We start from the raw sequence: 20,459 nt of genomic DNA, 5'->3' as shown, positions 1-20,459 counted from the left end.
TAGCAGTCTATTCATTACCTAGAACAAAACCTAATATATTTTCCTTTCTCGTGGATTCTCTAAGACAGTCATTTGTCCTAAAAATCTAACACCTTGTTCTGATAATATAGCTTTCAATCTATAGTTGAGTAATATCCCTATATCTAGCTAACAAACAGTTTTCTGTAATATTAAAAAGTTGAGTTTCACTCCTTAGGTCAAATTATCTTGCATGTCTGCCATTGGCACATTTCTATTACTTGAATACAGAATTTCATTTCTTAGATATAAAAACCCTTTAAGAGACTGTTCTGTATACTTATTTGTAGGCCCTCACTCTTAGTATTCTTGTCTGTGCTCATGAGGGGTGATTTCTATTTCTGTGGTTTACTATGTAATCAAAGATTCTGGTTTTTGTATTTAAGTAAACACTAACCTGTCCTTTTTAAGCTATACTACATTGCTCATGCCACACCCATCCTCTGAGATTTCCCATTTGTATGGACTAGAATCTAGAATGCTACATTCTGGTTTGCCCCACATGTTGACTTTAGGTAAACTCTGGTACCACCAAGTACACCCAGGATTGCTTTCCTGTATTCTTAAAATCTCACTGGCCAGTTCTCAATTACAAATCTCTTCCTCTCCCTCTAACATGTCTAGTGCCAGCAGTAATCTGGTGCTGGTGTTTCTCCCATACAGGCCCAGACTACTCACACAAGGTGCTGATCTCGGATCTTGCGCAGCTGGATCAGGTCAGGTTTGATGCTGTTCATTTTTTTATCTATTTCCCGGTTGTCCAAAGCTTGTTTCTTCAAATCCTGCTCTAGACGCATTTTGCTATCATGAATCTCACCCAGACGTGATTTCAATTTGTCATAATTCATCATAATTCTGTGAAAATATTGACACAGTAAGGCTAAAACAGGAACCAAGCAGAAACGTTCTATAATGTGAGCATAGTCCTAATACCTTAAGTGTGGTAGACATCTGTTTTTGCCCAGTCCATATCCATTCTCATTCTGTTGGTAATGGCACCTTGATGTTCCCTGTAGGTAAGGACTCCTGCCCCCATCTCAGAGTCACAGGTGAATATTCACACAACCCAGCCCAGCCATTAAGAGTATTCCATTACATCCTATCCTTACCCTCAGGCCACAGTGGCTGGTTCAGGAATGGAAATCATACCCTAACTGACCCAATGAGAGTCAATTCTAGTTTGCTAAAACTATTGTAAACAGAGATTCTCTCTTCCCACTGAGATTGCTAAGTTATAAATATGTGATTCTAGGACTCCCAGCAGCTATACTGCCACCTCATAGGGAAAGCCTGCCTTAGGATGAAGCCAATACAGAGAAAAACTAAGGCAAAAGACAGAATATGAGAGAAAGTCCTGATGAGCTTGTTTGGGCCCTGGATCCAGTCATGACTGAACAAGTAAAGCTGTACGTATGATCTTCAAGAGGCAGCACGATGTAACAGTTACGAGCAACAGCTTTGCAGTCAGCCTGCCTGCCTAAGTCTGGATCTCTGCCCTGCCACTTACTGCATGGCCATGGGCAAGTTATTCAGCTTCTCTGTGCCTTCATTTCCTCATCTGTTTAAAATGGGTGTCTACAATAGTACCTACTTCACTCAGTTAGTATGTGAATTAAATGTGGTAATACATGTAAAAAGGACCACACGGTGCCTGTACGTCTTGGCCAGCACTCAGCAGATAATGACTATAAGCTTTTCCAGCACACAAAGTCTTGCTGTGCTCTGAAGGCAGTAACTGTCCGCATCACTCATTTGTCACTCAAAAATATGTTTTTTTATTACTATTAAAACATCATCAGCTACTTTACCTCCCTTTGCAACAAAACTACAAGTTCTTTTCTATCCCTTCATTCTTAATAATAATGGCTATTTAATGATAGCCTATGCCAAGATACACACACACATGCCTTTCTGTACCATAAGTATACATGTGTGTGTGTCTATCTCCTGATTCTCATAGCATTTCAAAAAGATATTATCTACAGTTTATAGAGGAGGAAGCAGGCTCAGAGAGTTAAGTAACTTACCTAAGGTCACACAGCTAGTAAATGATCAATATAGAATTCAAGCCCATGGTTTTAACCATTAAGCTATACTGCCTCAACAGTATTAGCCCTATTCTCATGCACACAGAAGTTCACTGACACTTCGGTGCTAGTATGAGAAATAATTTTGCTTTTCCCTTGCAGATGATTCATTTTTATTTATTATTCGTTTTTTCATTCCTTAGCCCACTGTTATCTGGCTCAGTCTCCCAACATTCCACTACATTTGCTTTGACAAAGACTTCCAATATCCTTTTAGTTGCCAGACCCAATACTTCTCATGCTACTCACTCTCTCTGTGTAATCTTGGCATCTACTATCACCTACACACTTATGCCTCCCAAATCCTTTCTGTACCTTGAGTTCCAAAACCAAATAACCAGCTATCTGCCTCTCAGACAACTCCATTTGGGTCCTCACAGGAACCTCAGACTCATTGGTTCCAACCCTGAACTTTCCTCATGCACCTCCTATTTTGGTGAATAACATCATTCCTTATTGATTCATATTAGAAATCTAGGAATAATTTTTGACTTCTTCCACACCTATCATATCTGGTCAGGTATCAAGTCTTCAGCATTTCTATTAATTCCCCCTCCTTTCCTGCCATTGCTCTGGTTCAGGCCCTCACCATCATTTAACCTGATGACCACAAACACTGTAGTCACCTGCAATAGTCAAGCTGGTCTTCCTGCCCACGGTTTTGTTCAGCCTCCAATTTATTCTCAGAGTGCTGCTGTTGATTTTCAGTTCAACAAAAATTCAGTGAGCATCACCATGTACTCTCAGGGACCAAAGGAAGTGCTAGAGCTATCAGGGAAAATAAGCCACCTTCCTCATTCCACCAACAAGCTTGCAGTTTAGTGGTTATGATCTTCAGTAAATGTTACAGTAGGATCAGGACCAGATACTGTCGGGGTAGGGACAAAAAGCTTCTAAACCAGTCAGGGAAATTTTTCTTAGAAAAGTCATGAGTAAGTTGAATCCTAAAGGATGAGCAGGAGTTAAAAATTTGGAAGATGTCGACATAGAAGGAAACTGAAAAGAGAAGGTTCAGTTTGGTGCTATTACGAGAACAACAAATAGTTGCATATATGACATTTAAGGGGGTGAAAAGCAAACACAAAAGAGATTATTGGGGAAGAAAAGAAGTCTTGTCTCACTGATGCACTTGGATGGGTTAGGTAGATTTACCGTTCAATTTCCTTTTCGTTCCCCTCTCTGCGAAATCGCTCAATATATTCTTTGCTATGTTGTTCCTGTGTGTGACATTGCTCTTCAAATATTTTAATTGTTTCATTAAAAGCTTCAATTGCAGTCCTCTTCATCTGTATTTCCTATAGAAGAGAAAAAAGGAAAGACACACACTTTATTATTATTTTTTTTTTGGTAACCTTGGTCTTAAAACAAATCTTGTAATTCTAGTTATGATTCCATATAAGACTGAATTAAGATGGCTAATACAACTCCTGTTTAACTCCTACCCTTATTACTTATATGCAAAATACATCATTCAAACCTTAAAAGAAAAAGAACTATTACTTAAAATATAGCTGAGAATCATCACAAAAAGGCCTGAGTTGCTAAGAGAGATTAACCCTAAACTCTTTGAAGACAAGGATAAAGTTATGTCTTTGCACTTATTACAGTACTGACCCCCAAGAAGTGCTAAAGGAGTAAATGAATAGAATGGAGAAGTCCATACACCAGTGTGCATAGCCTTATTCCCAGAAGAGTCCTAGGGTCTATTCATTTTATCAATTCTAAAATATGCAGTTTTCCCAAGAGATTCATCAATAGACTAATTTGATTAGAAGCAGAAAATGAGAGGCGTCTGGCTGGCTCAGTTGGTAGAGCATCTCAGGGTTATAAGGCAAGCTGCAGGTTGGGTGCACATTACTTTAAAAAGATCTTTAAAATGAAAACAAAGAAGCAGCAGAAAATGAAAGGGGGAAGAATAGCAGCTAAAATCAGATGCAGAATAAAATGAAAAACTAAAACTTCACAAAACAAATGCCCAGTAAGCTAAGACATTCAACATTAGGATAAGTAGTCCTATATATTTTGATGAGCTCTGAGGATATTTGTAGACTTTAGCATCTGAACCCTGACTCCCCAAAATCTTCAGAGGGTTAAACTTTGTTCAATTTATATTAGAAAGTCAAGAGCAATGCATGAAGGTCTAGAGAATTGCTATCCTGAATGTTTACAAATTTTAAGTTTTGGTGCTTATGGGATTATTTCTCAAAACTATCTGGCATTGATTAATTTCAACAAATGATTACTGAGAATCCACTATACAGAAAGTACAATCTGGTGATAAAGAGATTAATAAAACACGAAGCCTGCCTTGCAGGTTTTGGAACACACAGGTGAAATTGATTTCTGAACTCCAGTAAGGTTCTGTTTCATGTCATGGGAGAAGCAATCAAGCTAGGGTGAATTATTTACTGCTTTACAGAGGCTTCATGGAGGAGACAAGAACCTTATGATGCTCCATGTGGTTGAGGTTATATCACACATATCTCAAATAGTACTGTAAACTTATTAGAATGCCCATATCTAAATACCTAGCTACAAATTCTACAACTCTCAAATTACAGTGAAGAGTCTTGGCTCCCTTGCAAGGTCAAAAAATTACCTATGAAGCTCTGGCCCTGTATCCTTAAAGAAGACACTAATAATTTACACTTTACTAACACTGGTGTATTTTACAGCATTGCCAAAGAAGTAGCTGCCCCATAAACAAGGCCACTATACCTACCACAGAAACTATAAATCTACCTGTATCTACGCGCCCTCCTTTCTCCTCTCCAACCCCTCTATGATTCCTTCTCATCAGCATACAAACAAGTTCTAGTAACACAACTTTGAAAAAATAATCCCTTAACCCTAAATTCTCTTCCAGTCAATTAAGTTCCTTGAACAAATAGTCTATATGGGCTGTCTTTCTTTGCTCATCTCTCATTCACACTCCAACTCACTCTATTCTGGCTTCCGTACCTACCATTCCAGAGGCTGCTCTTTCCATGGTCACCAATGATCTCATTGACAAATTCCTGTCCCTTATCCCAACCCATCGCTAAGTCCTATCACTTCCTCCTAATTACATGTAATCCAGATGTCAAATACCCCCACATGCAGTCTATTCTTACCCTGTGCCAACTATGACTCAGGATACACGATCTCTTCACATTCTCTGGGAAGAATTCACTTACATCAAAGCAATCCAAATTTTATCTAAGATTTCACAGAAAAAACAGGAGGTCTATAACACTTATAAGTACTTATAAACAGGGGAGATAAATTCTTTAATCTCCCTTTAACACCCGTTGTCCCAGCACATCTCCTGTACTGCTGATCACTGCATCCCTCCCTTTCTCCCCCCACCTCCCAAAGCTTTAAGCCTCCACAGCTCTTCTCTGCTCAGCCGTCTCATGTTCTGCTCTCAATTCTCACACAGAGTTAGCCCTCTCCCAGCTTTGACCCAGGGGCTTTTTTGGCTGCCTCCATCTACTCCCATACCCAGCTCCCCAACCAAGGATTCCAAGTCCAGAACCCAGTCTCACATCAGCAGCTGAGAACTCATAATCTGCTGTTAAATCCCCAATATTACTGAGCATGTAGGCAGCATTTTCTCTAGCCAGGACAACAAAACAGAAATGCAGTTCTATACAAGCCAAAGCTGCAGGCATCAGTGGCCACTTTTTCTAGCCTTTTTCACAGGAGGGTTAGTGCTTCCCTAGACTCTAGTTCAGACTATGAGGCTGACTCCAGGGCCCTGCCAAAATGGAAGTGCTTTTGGTTCATTATCTTGTATAAATTCATTCAACAAATAAGTGAACACTAACTATATGCCAGGCATTACTTGAAGCATTTGGGATACGTAAGTAAGCAAGCTTAGATAAATATTTCTGCCCTCCCAGAACTTATAGTTTAGGGGGTTATACAGACAATAAATAACAGATTTAAGTAAGTAATACATGTAGTTTGTTAGAATTATTAAGAATCTATAAGAATTGTTATGGAAAAAAGAAAAGTAGAGTGGGAAAGGAGGACTGAAATTCGAGTTGCAATTTTAAATCAAGTTGCCAGCTAGGCCTTCTTGAGATGACAACATTTGAGCAAAGACTTGAAGGAGGTGAGGGGGTTAACCAGGTGACTACAGGGTGGGTGGGGAGTGTTTCAGGCAAGGAAGCAGCCAGTGCAAACACTCAAAGGTAGGAAGCAGGTCTAGTATATTCGAGGAACAGCAAAGAGGCTAGTGTGGTTAGAGTATAGTGAGGAACAGAGTTAGAAGAAATGAGGTCAAAGAGGAAGAGTGGCACAGATCATACTATAAAAAGCACTCTGGCTCTTCCTAAGTGTAAACAATGGAACCAGAGATAGGTCTTAAACAAAGGAGTACTGTAATCCTACCTATGTTTTACAAGGACAGGTTTCCCCAGCATTTTCAAAGTACACAGTTCCTATGAAAATTTTCATAAGCCAAAATTGCATAAAGCATAGAAGCAATTACCATTAATTTATGTGGGAAAAATCTTCAGTGTTCCTAGAGTCAAAAAATAACTTCTCCTAGGCTTTCTTCCTGATACCTTAGGACACATCTTGCTAAGGGATGTACAAAGTAAAGCAGATAAAGCACAGATGCTCACAGACACAGTTCAAAGTTACGGTGGCTTGATGCTGAGAGGCTGAATGCACTTCTCAAGGAAGAAACAAGGCAGCACCACTCCCACTGCTCAGGGATGTGTGCTGCCTCTAAAAGCTTGCTGCAAAACAAGCTCGGAATGCTATTGTCACTTTTCACTCTTTTTTATAAAAGCAGAAGTCTTCAGATTTCTTCCAGTTAGTGAAAGCAAGTACTAATGTAGGTCTTTCATAAAAGCCAAGTGGTGTAACGTGAACTTGCAAAATGCAGGAGATACCTGTATTACCAGCTGCTCTATTGAGAATTGATTGGGGGGGGGAGGGGAGCAGGGATAAGGGCAAGATCTGTTAGGAGATTTCTGTGGTAAATCAAAGCAAGACATGATAGTGGGCTTCGATCAAGGTAGTAGCAGTGGATGTGGCGAGAAGGGGTCGCATTCTGGCTATGTTCTAAAGGTAAAGTAAACAGGAATTCCTGATGATTAGATGGAAGATGTAAAAGAAAGAGTCTCAGGTGGCTTCAAGGCTTTCGACCTGAGCAAGACAGATATGATCACTCTCAACTGAGATGGGGAAGGCAAAGGGTAGAACAGCCTTGAGTTCAATTTTGTTCATGAATTCAGTTTTGACAAGTTAAATTTGAGATACCTATTTAATATCCAAGTGGAGCTGTTGAAAAGGTAGTTGGGTATATATAAGTCTAGAATTAACTTAGAAGAAGCAGAGATGTTAGTTTGGGAGTTACTGGCATATAGATGGTATGTAAAGCCATGAGACTGTTTGAGATCACCAGAGAGTGAATAAGTAATCAGACAAAAGAAGAGGACCAATGTCAAAGCGGAGAAATCAGCAACGAAGTCCAAGAAAGAACTACCAGGGAGGTTAAATTCTCAGCTGTCTCGACTTATTTCTAGATCTGGAAGTTCTATTTATAATTATTGTTATGGTTTTTTGTTCTACTTCCAATCTATAGAAATAATCATATTGTTTCTGCATACAGCCATATTTTTAATGTTTACCATTTTTTTAGTGTGAGATATAATAAGCGCATAAAACAAATGCACAGTTGAACAAATTGTTATAAAATGAACTTCCACTACCAGCAACCCCAGAAATTCCTTGTGTGTCCTTTCTGCATTGTAACTTCCTGCCTTTTCCCACTCCACCTCCCCCAGCTTAGTGATAACACTACCCTGCCCTTTATGATGATTTCCTTGTTATTCTTCATGATTTTACCACTTTATATCCCCAGCCAAAATTTAAAAATTAACATTTGCCTGGTTTTGTACCTTCTAAGAATAGACTCATAGTATATGTATTCTTTTGCATCTTTTATTCAATAGTCTTTGTAAGATTAAACAGTGTTGTATGTTGCCCTTTAAACAAATACGCACACTGGAATACAGTAATCCATCACTGCTTCGTTTGATGCAGAGAAAAGGGATTAAAGTATGCCATTTTGGCAAATGCACATTGTGTTTGACAAAGGTTGTCAGAGTAATTCAACCTTTTGTGGAATAGAGTCTCATCTCTCCGTGTTTCTAAAATCAAGCACAGTATCATGCCTAGATGCTACAAACGACTAAATTGGAATTTAGGAGATTTATATTCTAAATCCTGATTTGCTAAAAATTGGTTATGTCCCTTAAGAGAGTCTTTCTATGCTTCAAGTTCGTATCTATAAGATGGAGATAATGGCAACCCCAGCTATATTTGAGAGAGAAAGAGAGAGAGAGAGAGAGTGTGTGTGTGACAGAAGAGAGAGAGGGGATCAGGTAAAAAAAAAAAAGGGGGGAGGATTATATATCCAAAAACATTTATTAACTACCTTAGTCTAGTCCTGATATATTTTAGCCATAGATGACAGTATACCACATACAAAATTTCCCTACCTTGGGTTTTTTTTTTGCGTAATGTATCTTAGAAATTACTCAAAATCAGGGGGCACCTGGGTGGCGCGGTTCATTGAGCGTCCAGCTCTTGGTTTCAGCGCAGGTCATGATCTCAGGGTTCTGAGATCAAGCCCCATGTCTGGCTTTGCTCAGTGTGGGGTCTGCTTGGGATTCTCCCTCTCCTTCTGCCCCTCCCTGCCACTCATGCTCATGAGTGCTCTCTCTCTCTCAAAAAAAAAAATTAATAAATCTTTAAAAAAAAAAAAAGAAATTACTCAAAATCAGTAAATATAGGCCATCATTTTTTGATGGTTATAAAATAATTTCATCATTTTGTTTAAAAAAAAGAAAAGCTCATTTTTGTTATATATATTATTGTTATTAATGTGCATACTATTATTTCTATTATTTCCTCCTTTCTATTTGTAACTGTATTTTTCCCAAATCCCCTTAATTCTATCACCTCAAACATCTCAGCATATTTTCATAAAGTGTTGCCTTCAGGTTAGTGGGTATACCCAGAGGAAATCACACTGTTCACAAACTTCTACATGCCGCCTCCTGTGCCTGAAACTACATCATAAGTGTTCCTCAGGTCATCAGGAATTCCTAAAAAGCACTTAGTAACAGCAGTTGCCTCCAAGGAATGGGGACTTTTACTTTGTATGGAATAATTCATATAGAATTCAGCAATAATTTATACTGAATTTAACATAAATATTTATATAACTTTTATACTTCTTAAAAATTAAAGTTTTAAAATAATTCCTGAAAACCTATTTTAATAGCTGTATAACATTCTACTATATGTATGATCACTTCACCACCCCGATGTTGATCATTTATGTTGATTCAATCTGAAGAAGCATCAGTAACTTTTCCCCCATTCTACCCCAAACACTGTCCTCATCACAGATAATTCATCTGGAAGAGCTAAAGGAATACAGAGAAGCTGAAATTTGCAGTGTAAAAAAATGCATACAGGCATACCAGAGATACAGCTCAAGTATCCGGTAGAAAGAAAAAGTTATTAAGATCATTTTGAGTAATTAACTAATAAAATAAAACCTGAAAATAAAATGGAATTAAACATTTCACATAGGAAAATAGACCATTATCGCATTTCTGGCCACTGGAATCCCACATCTTTTCCCAGTCAGTACTATATTTCATTCCTAATCGATAATCCTCATAGAGTAGTAACCCCTAGTAAGCCCCACAGCCCTGAAGATCCAGGTGTAGTCTCTATCTTAACACTGCCCACCAAAGACACTAGCTTGGAAGCGAAATCAGTGGCTTTGGGCTGGAAAAATCAGTAGTATAAATACTAGGGTCAAAACAAGAAACCATGAGTTACAATAATACTAGAATAGCTCATAGCTGACTAACCCTTCCACAGGTAACAATATAACCTATAGACAAAGATATAAGAAACATGTATTTTACATTATGGTCAAATTGTCAAAAGACAAAGAGAATCTTGAAAGATATAAGAGAGAAGAAATTTGTCATGTACAAAGATCCTCAATAAAGTTAATAGCTGGTTTCCCATCAGAAACAATGGAGGCCAGAAGGCAGTGGAATGGCATATTTAAAATCCTAAAAGAAAAAGACTGACAACCAAGAATTCTATATCCAAGTAGTACCATCCTTCAAAAATGAGGAAGAAATTAAGATATTCCCAGATAAACAAAAGTTGAGGGAGTTTGTTACCACTAGATCTGCTCTACAAGAAATGCTAAAGACTTTCAGGCTCAAATTAAAGGACACTAGACAGTTACTCAAAGCCACATGAAGAAATAAAGAATACTGGTAAACCTAACTGCATAGATAAATAAAAAGCCAAGTAGTCGTGTACTTTCGGTAACTCTTTTTTCTATATGATTTAAAAGACAAATGCATAAAAAACAATAATTATTAATCTATGTTAATGGGCACACAATGTATGAAAATGTAATCAGTGACAATAATATAAAGAGGAAGGAACAATGATGTATAGCAGCAAAGTATTTGTATAGCACTGCAAACCCGAATAATGAGTTACAATTGAAACTAGACTGTTGTGCAGTTAAGATGTTAATTATAATCTCAAAGGTATCTCCTAAGAAAAACTTTAAAAAATACAGAAAAGGAAAGAAGTGGGCATCGAAAAAAAGGTACACTACAAAAAAACAATTAAATACTAAAAAAAAAAAACATCAAGTAATGGCAGAACTGAAGTGCAAAAGACACACAGACACATAGAAAACTAATAACTAAATGCCAGAAGTCAGTCCTTCCTTACCAGTAATCAGTAATTATTTTAAATGTAAATGGAGTAAACTCTCCAACTAAAAGGCAGAGACTGCAGATGGATTAAAAATTAAAAACAACCCGGGGTGCCTGGGTGGCTCAGTCGGTTAAGCGTCCGACTCTTGATCTCGGCTCAGGTCTTGAACGTGAGTTCAAGCCCCACGTTGGGCTCCACGCTGGGCGTGGAGCCTACTTAAAAAAAAAAAGAAAAAATTAAAAACAACCCACGATCCACCCATATGCTGTCTATAAGAGACTTGCTTCAGATGCAAAGAATATTCATTCTTCTCAGGTATACTGGGAAACCCACAAATATGTGGAAATCAACACATTCTTAAATAATGAATGGATCAAAGAAGAAATGAGAAGAGAAATTAGAAAATACCTTGAGATAATTAAGAACTAAAACACAGTACACTGTACTTATGGGATGCAGCAAAAGCAGTACTCAAGGGAAATTTATAGCTGTTAATACCTGCTTTTTTTTTTTTAAGATTTTATTTATTTCAGAGAGAGACAGAGGGAGAGAGAGAGGGCACACACACAAATGGAGGGAGAGGCAATGGGAGAGGAGGAGAATCCCAAATAAACTCTCTGCTGAGCATGGAGCCTGATGTGGGGCTCGATCCCATGACCCAGAGATTATGACCTGAGCCAAAACCAAGATTCAGGGTGCTTAACTGACTGAGCCATCCAGGCACCCTTGTCAATACCTACATTTTAAAATAAGAAAAATCTCACATCATTAATCTAATTATATACTTTAAGAAACTAGAAAAAGAAGAGCAAACTAAACCCAAAGGTAGCAGGAGGAAATAATAAAGATTAGAGATAAATGAAATAGAAAACAGAAAAATAGAGAAATATCAACAAAACTAAAAATTAGTTTTTTAAAAAATTTTTATTTTTAAAAATTATTTTTTATAGACAAAGTCTTATTTATTTATTTATTTGACAGAGAAAGAGAGAGCGAGAGCACAAGCAGGGGGAGTGGGAGAGGGAGAAGCAGGCTCCCCACTAAGCAGGGAACCAGATGTGGGGCTCAATCCCAGGACCCTGGGATCACAACCTGAGCCAAAGGCAGACACCTAACTGACTGAGCCACCCAGGCACCACTAAAAATTAGTTAACAAGATCAACAACATTGAAAAACCTTTAGTTAGACTAAGGAAAAAAAAGACTCAAATTACTAAATTCTAAGTTTAAAAAGGGAATACTACCCACTTTTCAGAAATATTGTAAGAGAATACTACAAAAAACTGTATGCCAGTACATTGGATAACCTAAATGAAATGGACAAATTCCTAGAAGCACATTATTACCAAAAGTGACTCAAAAAGAAACAGAAAATCTAAATAGACCTACACTAGGGTGCCTGGGTGGCTCAGTTGGTTAAGTGTCTGATTTTTTTTTTTTTTTTTTGAGAGAGAGAGAGAGAGCTGGGGAGGTGAGGTTGGGGCAGAGGGAGAGAGACAGAAAGAATCTTAAGCAGGCTCCACATCCAGTGTGGAGCCTAACACAGGGCTCAATCTCATGACCCAGAGATCACAACCTGAGCCAAAATCAAGAGTCAGGCGCTTAACTGACTGAGCCACCCAGGCGCCCCTAAGCGTCTGACTTTTGATTTCAGCTCAGGTCTTGATATCCGGGTCATGAGTTCAAGCCCCACATTGGGCTCCATGCCCAGACAGACAGATAGACAGACCTATAATCCCATAAGGAGATTGAAACAGTAATCAAAAACTTCCCAACAAAGAAAAGCCCAGGACCAGACAGATTCACTAGTGAAGTTACCAAACATTTAAACAAGAATTAATGGGCGCCTGGGTGGCTCAGTTTGTTAAGTGACTGCCTTTGGCTCAGGTCATGATCCTGGAGTCCGAGGATCGAGCTCCCTGCTCAGTGGGGAGTCTGCTTCTCCTTCTGACCCTACCCCCTCTCATGCACACTCTCTCTCTCTCAAATAAATAAGTAAAATCTTAAAAAAAAATTAAGAAAGAAGAATTAACATCAATCCTTCTCACTCTTCCAAAAACTAGAAGAGGTAAGAGGGAACACTTTCTAACTCATTCTATAAGGCCATTGTTACTCTGATACTGACACTGGGTGAAGAGACTACAAGAAAAGAAAACTATAGAACAACATCCCTTTTGAATATAGATGCAAAAATTCTCAACAAAATACTAGCAAACTAAATTCAACAGCATATTAAAAGGACTGTAACTATACACCATTACCCCATGGAATATCCCAGGAATGCAAGGGTGGTTCAACATACAAAAATCAGTCTATACACAACATTAATATACTGAAGGAAAAAAACCTACATGATCAGATCATCTTAATTGATGCAGACCAAGTATTTGACAAAATCTAATACCTTTGCATGATAAAAACAATAAACTAGAAATGAAAGGAAACTTCAATGTGATAAAGGCCATTGTTATAGATTGAACTGTGTTCCTGCATAAGATATGATCAGTCCTAATCCTCAGGACCTTAGAATATGACCTTATTAGGAAATACGGTCTTTTTTTTTTTTTTAAAGATTTTATTTATTTATTTGACAGAGAGAGAGACAGCCAGAGAGAGAGGGAACACAAGCAGCGGGAGTGGGAGAGGAAGAAGCAGGCTTCCAGCAGAGGAGCCTGATGTGGGGCTCGATCCCATAACACCAAGATCACGCCCTGAGCCTAAGGCAGACGCTTTACGACTGAGCCACCCAGGTGCCCCAAGAAATAGGGTCTTCTGTGAATTAAGATGAGATCATATTGGATTAGGATGGGTCCTAATCCAATGATTAGTTAGCGTCCTTATAAAAAGAGAAAACAGAAACACAGAGGGAGAATATCATTGATAATGAAAGCAACAGTGGAGTGATATGTCTACCCCAAAGAATGCCGAGGACTACCAGCAACCACCAGAAGCTCAGAAAAACAATGAACAAGTTCTTCTCCAGAGCCTCCAGAGAGAGAAGGGCCCTACCAACAACTTGATTTTGGACTTAGAGCCCCCAGAACAGTGAGATGATAAATTTCTGTTGTCTTAGGCCATCCAGTTTGTCATTCTTTGTTACAGCAAACATAGAAAACTAATACAGCCATATATGAAAAACACAAGGTTAACATCATACTCAGTGGTGAAATGGGAGAGCTTTCTACCTAAGATCATGAACAACACAATGATATCCACTTTCACCATTTTTATTCAACAAAGTACTTGAAGTTCTAGCCAGAGCAGTTAGGCAATGAAAAGCAATTACAAGACATCCAAATTGGAGAGGAAGAAGTAAAACTATCTCAAATGACATGATCTTATAGGTACAAAACCCTGAAGAATCCACCAAAAACTGTTAGAGCTAATAAATTCAGCAAAGTTGCAGAATACAAAATCAATACACAAAATCAACTGTATTCTATACACTAGCAATGAATAATCCAAAAGAGAAACTAAGGAAATAATTCCATTTACAACAGTGTCAAAAAGAATAAAATATCTAGAGGGGCGCCTGGGTGGCACAGCGGTTAAGCGTCTGCCTTTGGCTCAGGGCGTGATCCTGGCATTATGGGATCGAGCCCCACATCAGGCTCTTCTGCTGGAAGCCTGCTTCTTCATTTTTTTTTTTAAATTTATTTGCTTATTTGAGAGAGAGAGAGAGCCTGTGTGTGAGAGGGGTGAGGGGCAGAGTGAGAGGGAGAGACAGAATCTCAAGCAGACTCAGGGTGGAGGATGAGGGGCTCGATCCCACAACCCTGAGATCATGACCTCAGCTGAAACCAAGAGTCCAGCGCTCAACCAACTGAGCCACCCAGGCGCCCCAAGGAATATTTCATATTATAAAGGAATAAATTTACTATAAATGTGTCAGCACTTAATAGAATTTCAGTACACATAAAGCAAAAGCTAACAGAACTAAAGAGAGAAATAGACAAATCTACAATTGTAACTAGAGAATTTAAGACTAATTAACTGACAGTATTAGAAAAAAAAAAAGGTCAGTAAAGATACAGAATATCTGAACGACACCATAGATCACTTTGACCTAACTGATATTTATAAAGGACTATACCAAAAACTGAAAGGGCACTAAACCAACAACTTTACTAGTCTTTGTCAGTGTGCAAGTTAACTAAGATAAGGCATATACTAGGTTGTAAGTCAATAAATTTCAAAAGACTGCAACCTTAATATGTTCACTGACTACAAAAAAATTAAACTAGAAATAATATAGTATCTAGAGAAGCTCCAAATATTTAGAAATTAAAGAACATATAGCCAAAGAAGAAATCACAAGGGAAATAAGAAAATATTTAAAACTCATTTAGGAAAATAATAGTATAACAAAATTTGCAGGGTGTACCTATAACAGTGCTTAGAAGGAAATTTATAGCTTTAAATGCTTATTTCAGAAAATAAAGTTTTAAAGCCAATGAACAAAATTTTCACCTTAAGATGGTAAAAGAAGAGCAAATTAAATTGAAAGCAAAAAAAGGGAAATAATAAAGAGCAGTAATAATAACAAACACAATAGAAAACAAACACTAGAAAAAATCCATTACTCTTATGCTCAATAAAGGATTCAGCCAAGTTATTATGCCACTAAGAATTCACTATGAATTTAGTAGAATGGACTAATGCTACCATAACATGGACTAATCACCATAGACTAATGCTTCTATACGTTCAAAGTAATAACCTGTGTTTCAAAAGAATGTGCAAAAAAGGGGAGCCCGGGTGACTCAGTAGGTTAAGCATCTGACTCTTGATTTCAGCGCAGGTTATGATCTCAGGGTGGTGAGACTGAGCCCTGCAATGGCTGAGCACAGAGTCTGCTTGTCCCTCTCCCTCTCCTTCTGCCCCTCCCCCCACCGCTCGCCCTAAGTGTGCGCACCCTTGTTCACTTTCTCTCTCTCTAAAATAAATAAATAATCAAAAGAATGTGGATAAGAAACCCAGTTAGACATGTTTTCTTAGGCCACTATTGACCCAAATATTGCAATGGATACACTTCCCTGAAGACCTGTACCTTCATAAAAATTCCCAGTACCTTTTATATATTATGTAATGACTCAGGGCAAATTAAATCAATTCAAGTGTAACTAAAAAAGAATCAAAGTAGTTCTAGGAGGGGCACCTGGGTGGCTCAGTTGGTTAAGCGTCTGCCTTCAGCTCAGATCATAATCCCAGGGTCCTTGGATTGAGCCCTACATTGGGCTCCCTGCTCAGCAAGGGAGTCTGCTTCTCCCTCTTTCTCTGCCCCTCCCCCTGCTCATGCTCACGCTCTCTCTCTCTCTCAAATAAATAAAAATTTTTTAAAAGATTTATGATCTAAAAACTGTGGTTAAGAATACTAGTGGTCTCTGGGGCGCCTGGGTGGCTCAGTCATTAAGCATCTGCCTTCAGCTCAGGGCGTGATCCCGGAGTCCTGGGATCGAGCCCCATGTTGGGCTCCTCCGCTGGGAGCCGGCTTCTTCCTCTCCCACTCCCCATGCTTGTGTTCCCTCTCTTGCTGGCTGTCTCTCTCTTTGCCAAATAAATAAATAAAATCTTAAAAAAAAAAAAAACACTACTAGTGGTTTCATAATTCCCATTAATTTCTTCTTCCTCAGAAAATTCTCAAATGTTATTTGGGTATACCTGACGAAATAAAAATTAGCTTTCTTAGCCTCCCTGCAGCTAGTTGTAATGTGCAGCTATGTCTTACCAGTGGAATGAAAGTAGAAGCAATGTGTACTTCTAGGAAACAGCCTTAAACACAGGAAACTTTTCTTTCTCCTTCTTATTCTTCTATCTTGTTTGCTAGAATATTGTTGTGATGGCTAATATTGGAGTAAGCCAACTTCTACAGATAGCAAAGCATCAAAACAGAAGAACCCTAAGCCCTGATGACTGTGTAGTTGACATAATATCCCTGGCACTGCGCCTATACATGAAAGAAAAATAAGTTTCTATCTGAAGGCTTTGCTCTTGTTATTTTTTGTCATTTGCAGTCAAGCCTTATCCTAGTTAATACTAAGTGAAAAAAAATTATACCTTTAACCAATAAAAAAGTGATTTATGAATGGGAGAAGAATTTGTATCATCACAGTCTCAAAAAGGCTATTCAAGATATTAAGACAGCTAAGGACTGTCAGGTGAATTATAGAAAATCTGATGTAACCATAGCATTGTATACTTACTGGCCTAAACACAAAAATTTACTAACCTGGGATGTTCTGGTATATTCCTCATATAGCCTGTCATACTCTTTACTCTTTTCCTGATACTGAGAGTGGTACTCTTGCAGTTTTTTACCAACTGCGTCAATGTTGTCTTCTTTTACCAACTGATCCTGTACAGTTAAACAAAAGATATAAAGAATGTTAACGATTCTGACACATGAATTTTTCCACATCTATTTATTTTTAAATTGCATTTCTACTGTAAGTTTAAGCCACTGTATTAATATTAATCATGCAAAAGCACTAAATCCTTTTGTTAACACTCAGCCTTTCGATCACATCAAAATGGTTAATACTTGAAAAATTAAGAAATAAGTATAAATAGGAAACAGAAACAGAAGTATTTTTACATAAAATTAATAAATACATGCAACAAGCTATTAAGGACTAGTAGCCACAAAATAAGTTCCAAAAATATCTTAAATCTTAAGTAGGAAATTTAAAATAACTAGATTTCTTTTTTTTTTTTAACTGATAAACCTGGTAAATTAAAATGAAATTATGTTAAAAATGACTTGTTGAGGGGTGCCTGGGTGGCTCAGTCATTAAGCGTCTGCCTCCAGCTCAGGTCATGATCCCAGGGTCCTGGGATCGAGCCCCTCATTGGGCTCCCTGCTCAGTGGAGAGTCTGCTTCTCCCTCTGCTCCTCCCCCCTGCTCATTCTCTCTCTTTTTCTCTCAAATAAATAAATAAATAATCTTAAAAAAAAAAAAAAAAGAACTTCTATAATCATACCTGTTGGTATCTGGACACTGGGTACATTAGCTTCACATCAAGTTTGGGATTGTACTGAGCAAGAGACTCATGATGATAGTGGTTAATGAGCTCCACCACAGAATTAAATGTCAGAGGATCAGAAAAGCCGTATTTACCATCTCGATGATAGATCTTTATTAACTTATTATTGCCTCCCTTCCTGTGAACAAGACAGCAACTGTTGATTTTTTTCCAAAAAATCCTATCAAAGTACTACTTTCATATGGAGATATAAAAGTACAGTGTCACATAATAAACAAGTTTTACTAAGTTAATGAGACTGGAACAGGTGAAAAGGCATATATAATTATGTGTGTAAAAGTATATACAATATCTTACTATTTTTACAACTATTTCATTTGTCTATAAAATACCTTGGTTACTAAAGGCCAATCTACCTAACCAGCAGTCAGTAGCAACAGATTTAACAAAAATAGTCACTTGAGAAAAATAACTAAAATAGAAGTAAATTATATCTTTTATTTTCTGAATGAATTTTCTAATTTAAATTCTATTGATATTTTTTCAGGAAGAACAGAGACAATCTCTTTGGGACCTAAAGATACGAGGTTGTGTGTCTGTGGGGGGAAGCAGAAGACATCTCTGTGTGAAGGGGATGATAAACATGTGGCAACATAATCACCAATACCCTCAAGGTTTTGTTGTGAATGCACAAACATGAATGATTTATAACTAATTAATTTGCATCTTACATTATTTTGTCTTTTATATTCGCTTATAATTCTTGGAAATGACTACTTATTTAGACCGTCACAATAAGTAAATGATTCAACTGTCATTCAACTGTTTTATAAAGTCTAGCTTTTGAAGAGTCATTTATATTAGAATGAGGTAATTTGATGCTTAAATAGTTTAGACCACTTTTGTTTGTTGAGTCATATCCAATGGTCCCTTAAAGATAATTTATAACCAAAGCTTAAAATGGCAGTGTTTTCCAAGTCCCACACAGTATAATCAAACCACAGCAGGCTGATTCATTATATCATAGCAAAACACTGCACCATTCCCACTCAACTCTTCTTATAAACAGCATGCAGACTTAATGGGGGGACATACGTCTCCACATCTCTTTATGCCATGCTATTACACGTGATAAATGAGGCATCAGGATCCGTGAAAGGTCAAGCACAATAGGTTTGACTCTACGGACTGATTTAATAATGCTTACAGAAAGTGAGTATTTAGATGGATGAAGAACTATTCCTATAAAATGTACATTAGAAGGACCACCTCATCATATGTTGTTACTACAGGTATATACACCCACACATATACACACATAAATGCAAGCTGGTCTCTCTGCTAGAGAAAAGTTAAAAGGCACTCATTCATTCAAAACAACTTTATTTGGGGTGCCTGGACAGCTCAATTGGTAAAGCATCTGACTTGATTTTGGCTCAGGTCATGATCTCAGAGTGGTGAGATTGAGCCCCGCATCCAGCTCCATGCAAGGCATGGAGCCTGGCTGAGATTCTCTCTCCCTCTGCCCCTCCCCACTCTAAACAAAACAAAACCCAAAAAACTTTATTTGGAATATCCACCCGTGCCAGCAGCTGTATGAGGTACAGTGCACATAGGGATGAACAAGACAGACTTAGTTTAAGAAAGAACATAACAAACAACTAGATATATCAAATGGTAATAGGTCCTATGGGAAAAAATAAAGCAGAGTAAAGGAAAGAGATAGTTCTGGGGGTGGAGGGTTTGCTATTTTCTATGTTGCACAAGGAAAACCACTCTATTCAAGTGACATTTAAGCACAGTCCTAAATGAAGTGAAGGAACTAGCTCAGCAGATATCTGGGGAGAAAGTTTCTCAGGCAGAAGGAACAACAAGAACAAAGCCTGAGGTAGAAGCATGCTTGGCATGTTCAAAGAACAGCAAGGAGGCCAGTGATGGTGGGGCTGAATGAGCAAAAGGGAGAGTACTACTAGGAGAGAAATAAGAGCTGTAAAAGGAGCTCAGATCATGTAACAGTCTGTAAGCCAATTTATGGGCTTTGGCTTTTACTGAGTAAGATGGGGAGACACAAGAGGGTTCTGAGCAGAATGATACCATCTATCACGCATTTTAAAAGGCTCACTCTAACTGCTGGGTTGAGAAGAGACTGGTCAAAGTGAGCAGGGATATAAGTAGAAAGACTAGCCGGGAGACTATTAAAATAATCTAGGCAAGAGATGATGGCATCCTGAACAAGGATAGTAGCAGAGGAGATAGTGAGAAATGGTGGGATTCTGAATATATTTTGAAGAGAGAGCTGACAAGGCATGCTGATGACATGGACATGGATGGGTAGGAGAGAAAGAGACAACATAATGATGACTTCAAGTTTTTTATCTTAAGCAATTAGAAGAATGGAATTGTTATTTATTGAAATGAAGAAGGCTATATAAGAAGAACATGTTTAAAGGGGGAAAATATTTTGTTTTTAGACATGTTAAGCTTGAGATGCCTAGTGAACATCTGTTACTAGATGATCCAGCAGTCTACTCGAAGAATCTAAAGTTCAGGAGAAAGGTCTGGCCTAGAGGTATAAAATCAAGATCTGTCAGCCTACAGATATT

At 38.0% G+C, this 20,459-nt stretch overlaps 1 protein-coding gene and 1 long non-coding RNA gene across 2 annotated transcripts in view; one reads left to right on the top strand and one right to left on the bottom strand.

Annotated features, from left to right (window-relative positions):
• PIK3R3 (phosphoinositide-3-kinase regulatory subunit 3) overlaps window positions 1–20,459 on the bottom strand; it is a 135,243-nt gene that overhangs the window by 14,436 nt on the left and 100,348 nt on the right. The window contains exons 4-7 of the mRNA XM_008699270.2: window positions 17,854–18,034; window positions 17,103–17,228; window positions 3,258–3,400; window positions 697–873 (exon numbers count right to left, since the gene is read on the bottom strand). Of these exons, the coding sequence (XP_008697492.2) occupies window positions 697–873; window positions 3,258–3,400; window positions 17,103–17,228; window positions 17,854–18,034 (627 nt within the window). The remainder of the gene's footprint in view (window positions 1–696; window positions 874–3,257; window positions 3,401–17,102; window positions 17,229–17,853; window positions 18,035–20,459) is intronic.
• Window positions 681–18,529, top strand: LOC103670765. The gene is made up of 3 exons (XR_570667.2): window positions 681–734; window positions 1,271–1,424; window positions 18,404–18,529. It is a non-coding gene; the product is annotated as an uncharacterized LOC103670765 (long non-coding RNA).

The sequence above is a fragment of the Ursus maritimus genome, unplaced genomic scaffold, assembly GCF_017311325.1.
Source record: "Ursus maritimus isolate PB19 unplaced genomic scaffold, ASM1731132v1 scaffold_12, whole genome shotgun sequence".
Lineage (NCBI taxonomy): Eukaryota > Metazoa > Chordata > Mammalia > Carnivora > Ursidae > Ursus > Ursus maritimus.
Note: the sequence above shows the minus strand (reverse complement) of the source record. Positions and strands in the feature narration are given on the sequence as shown.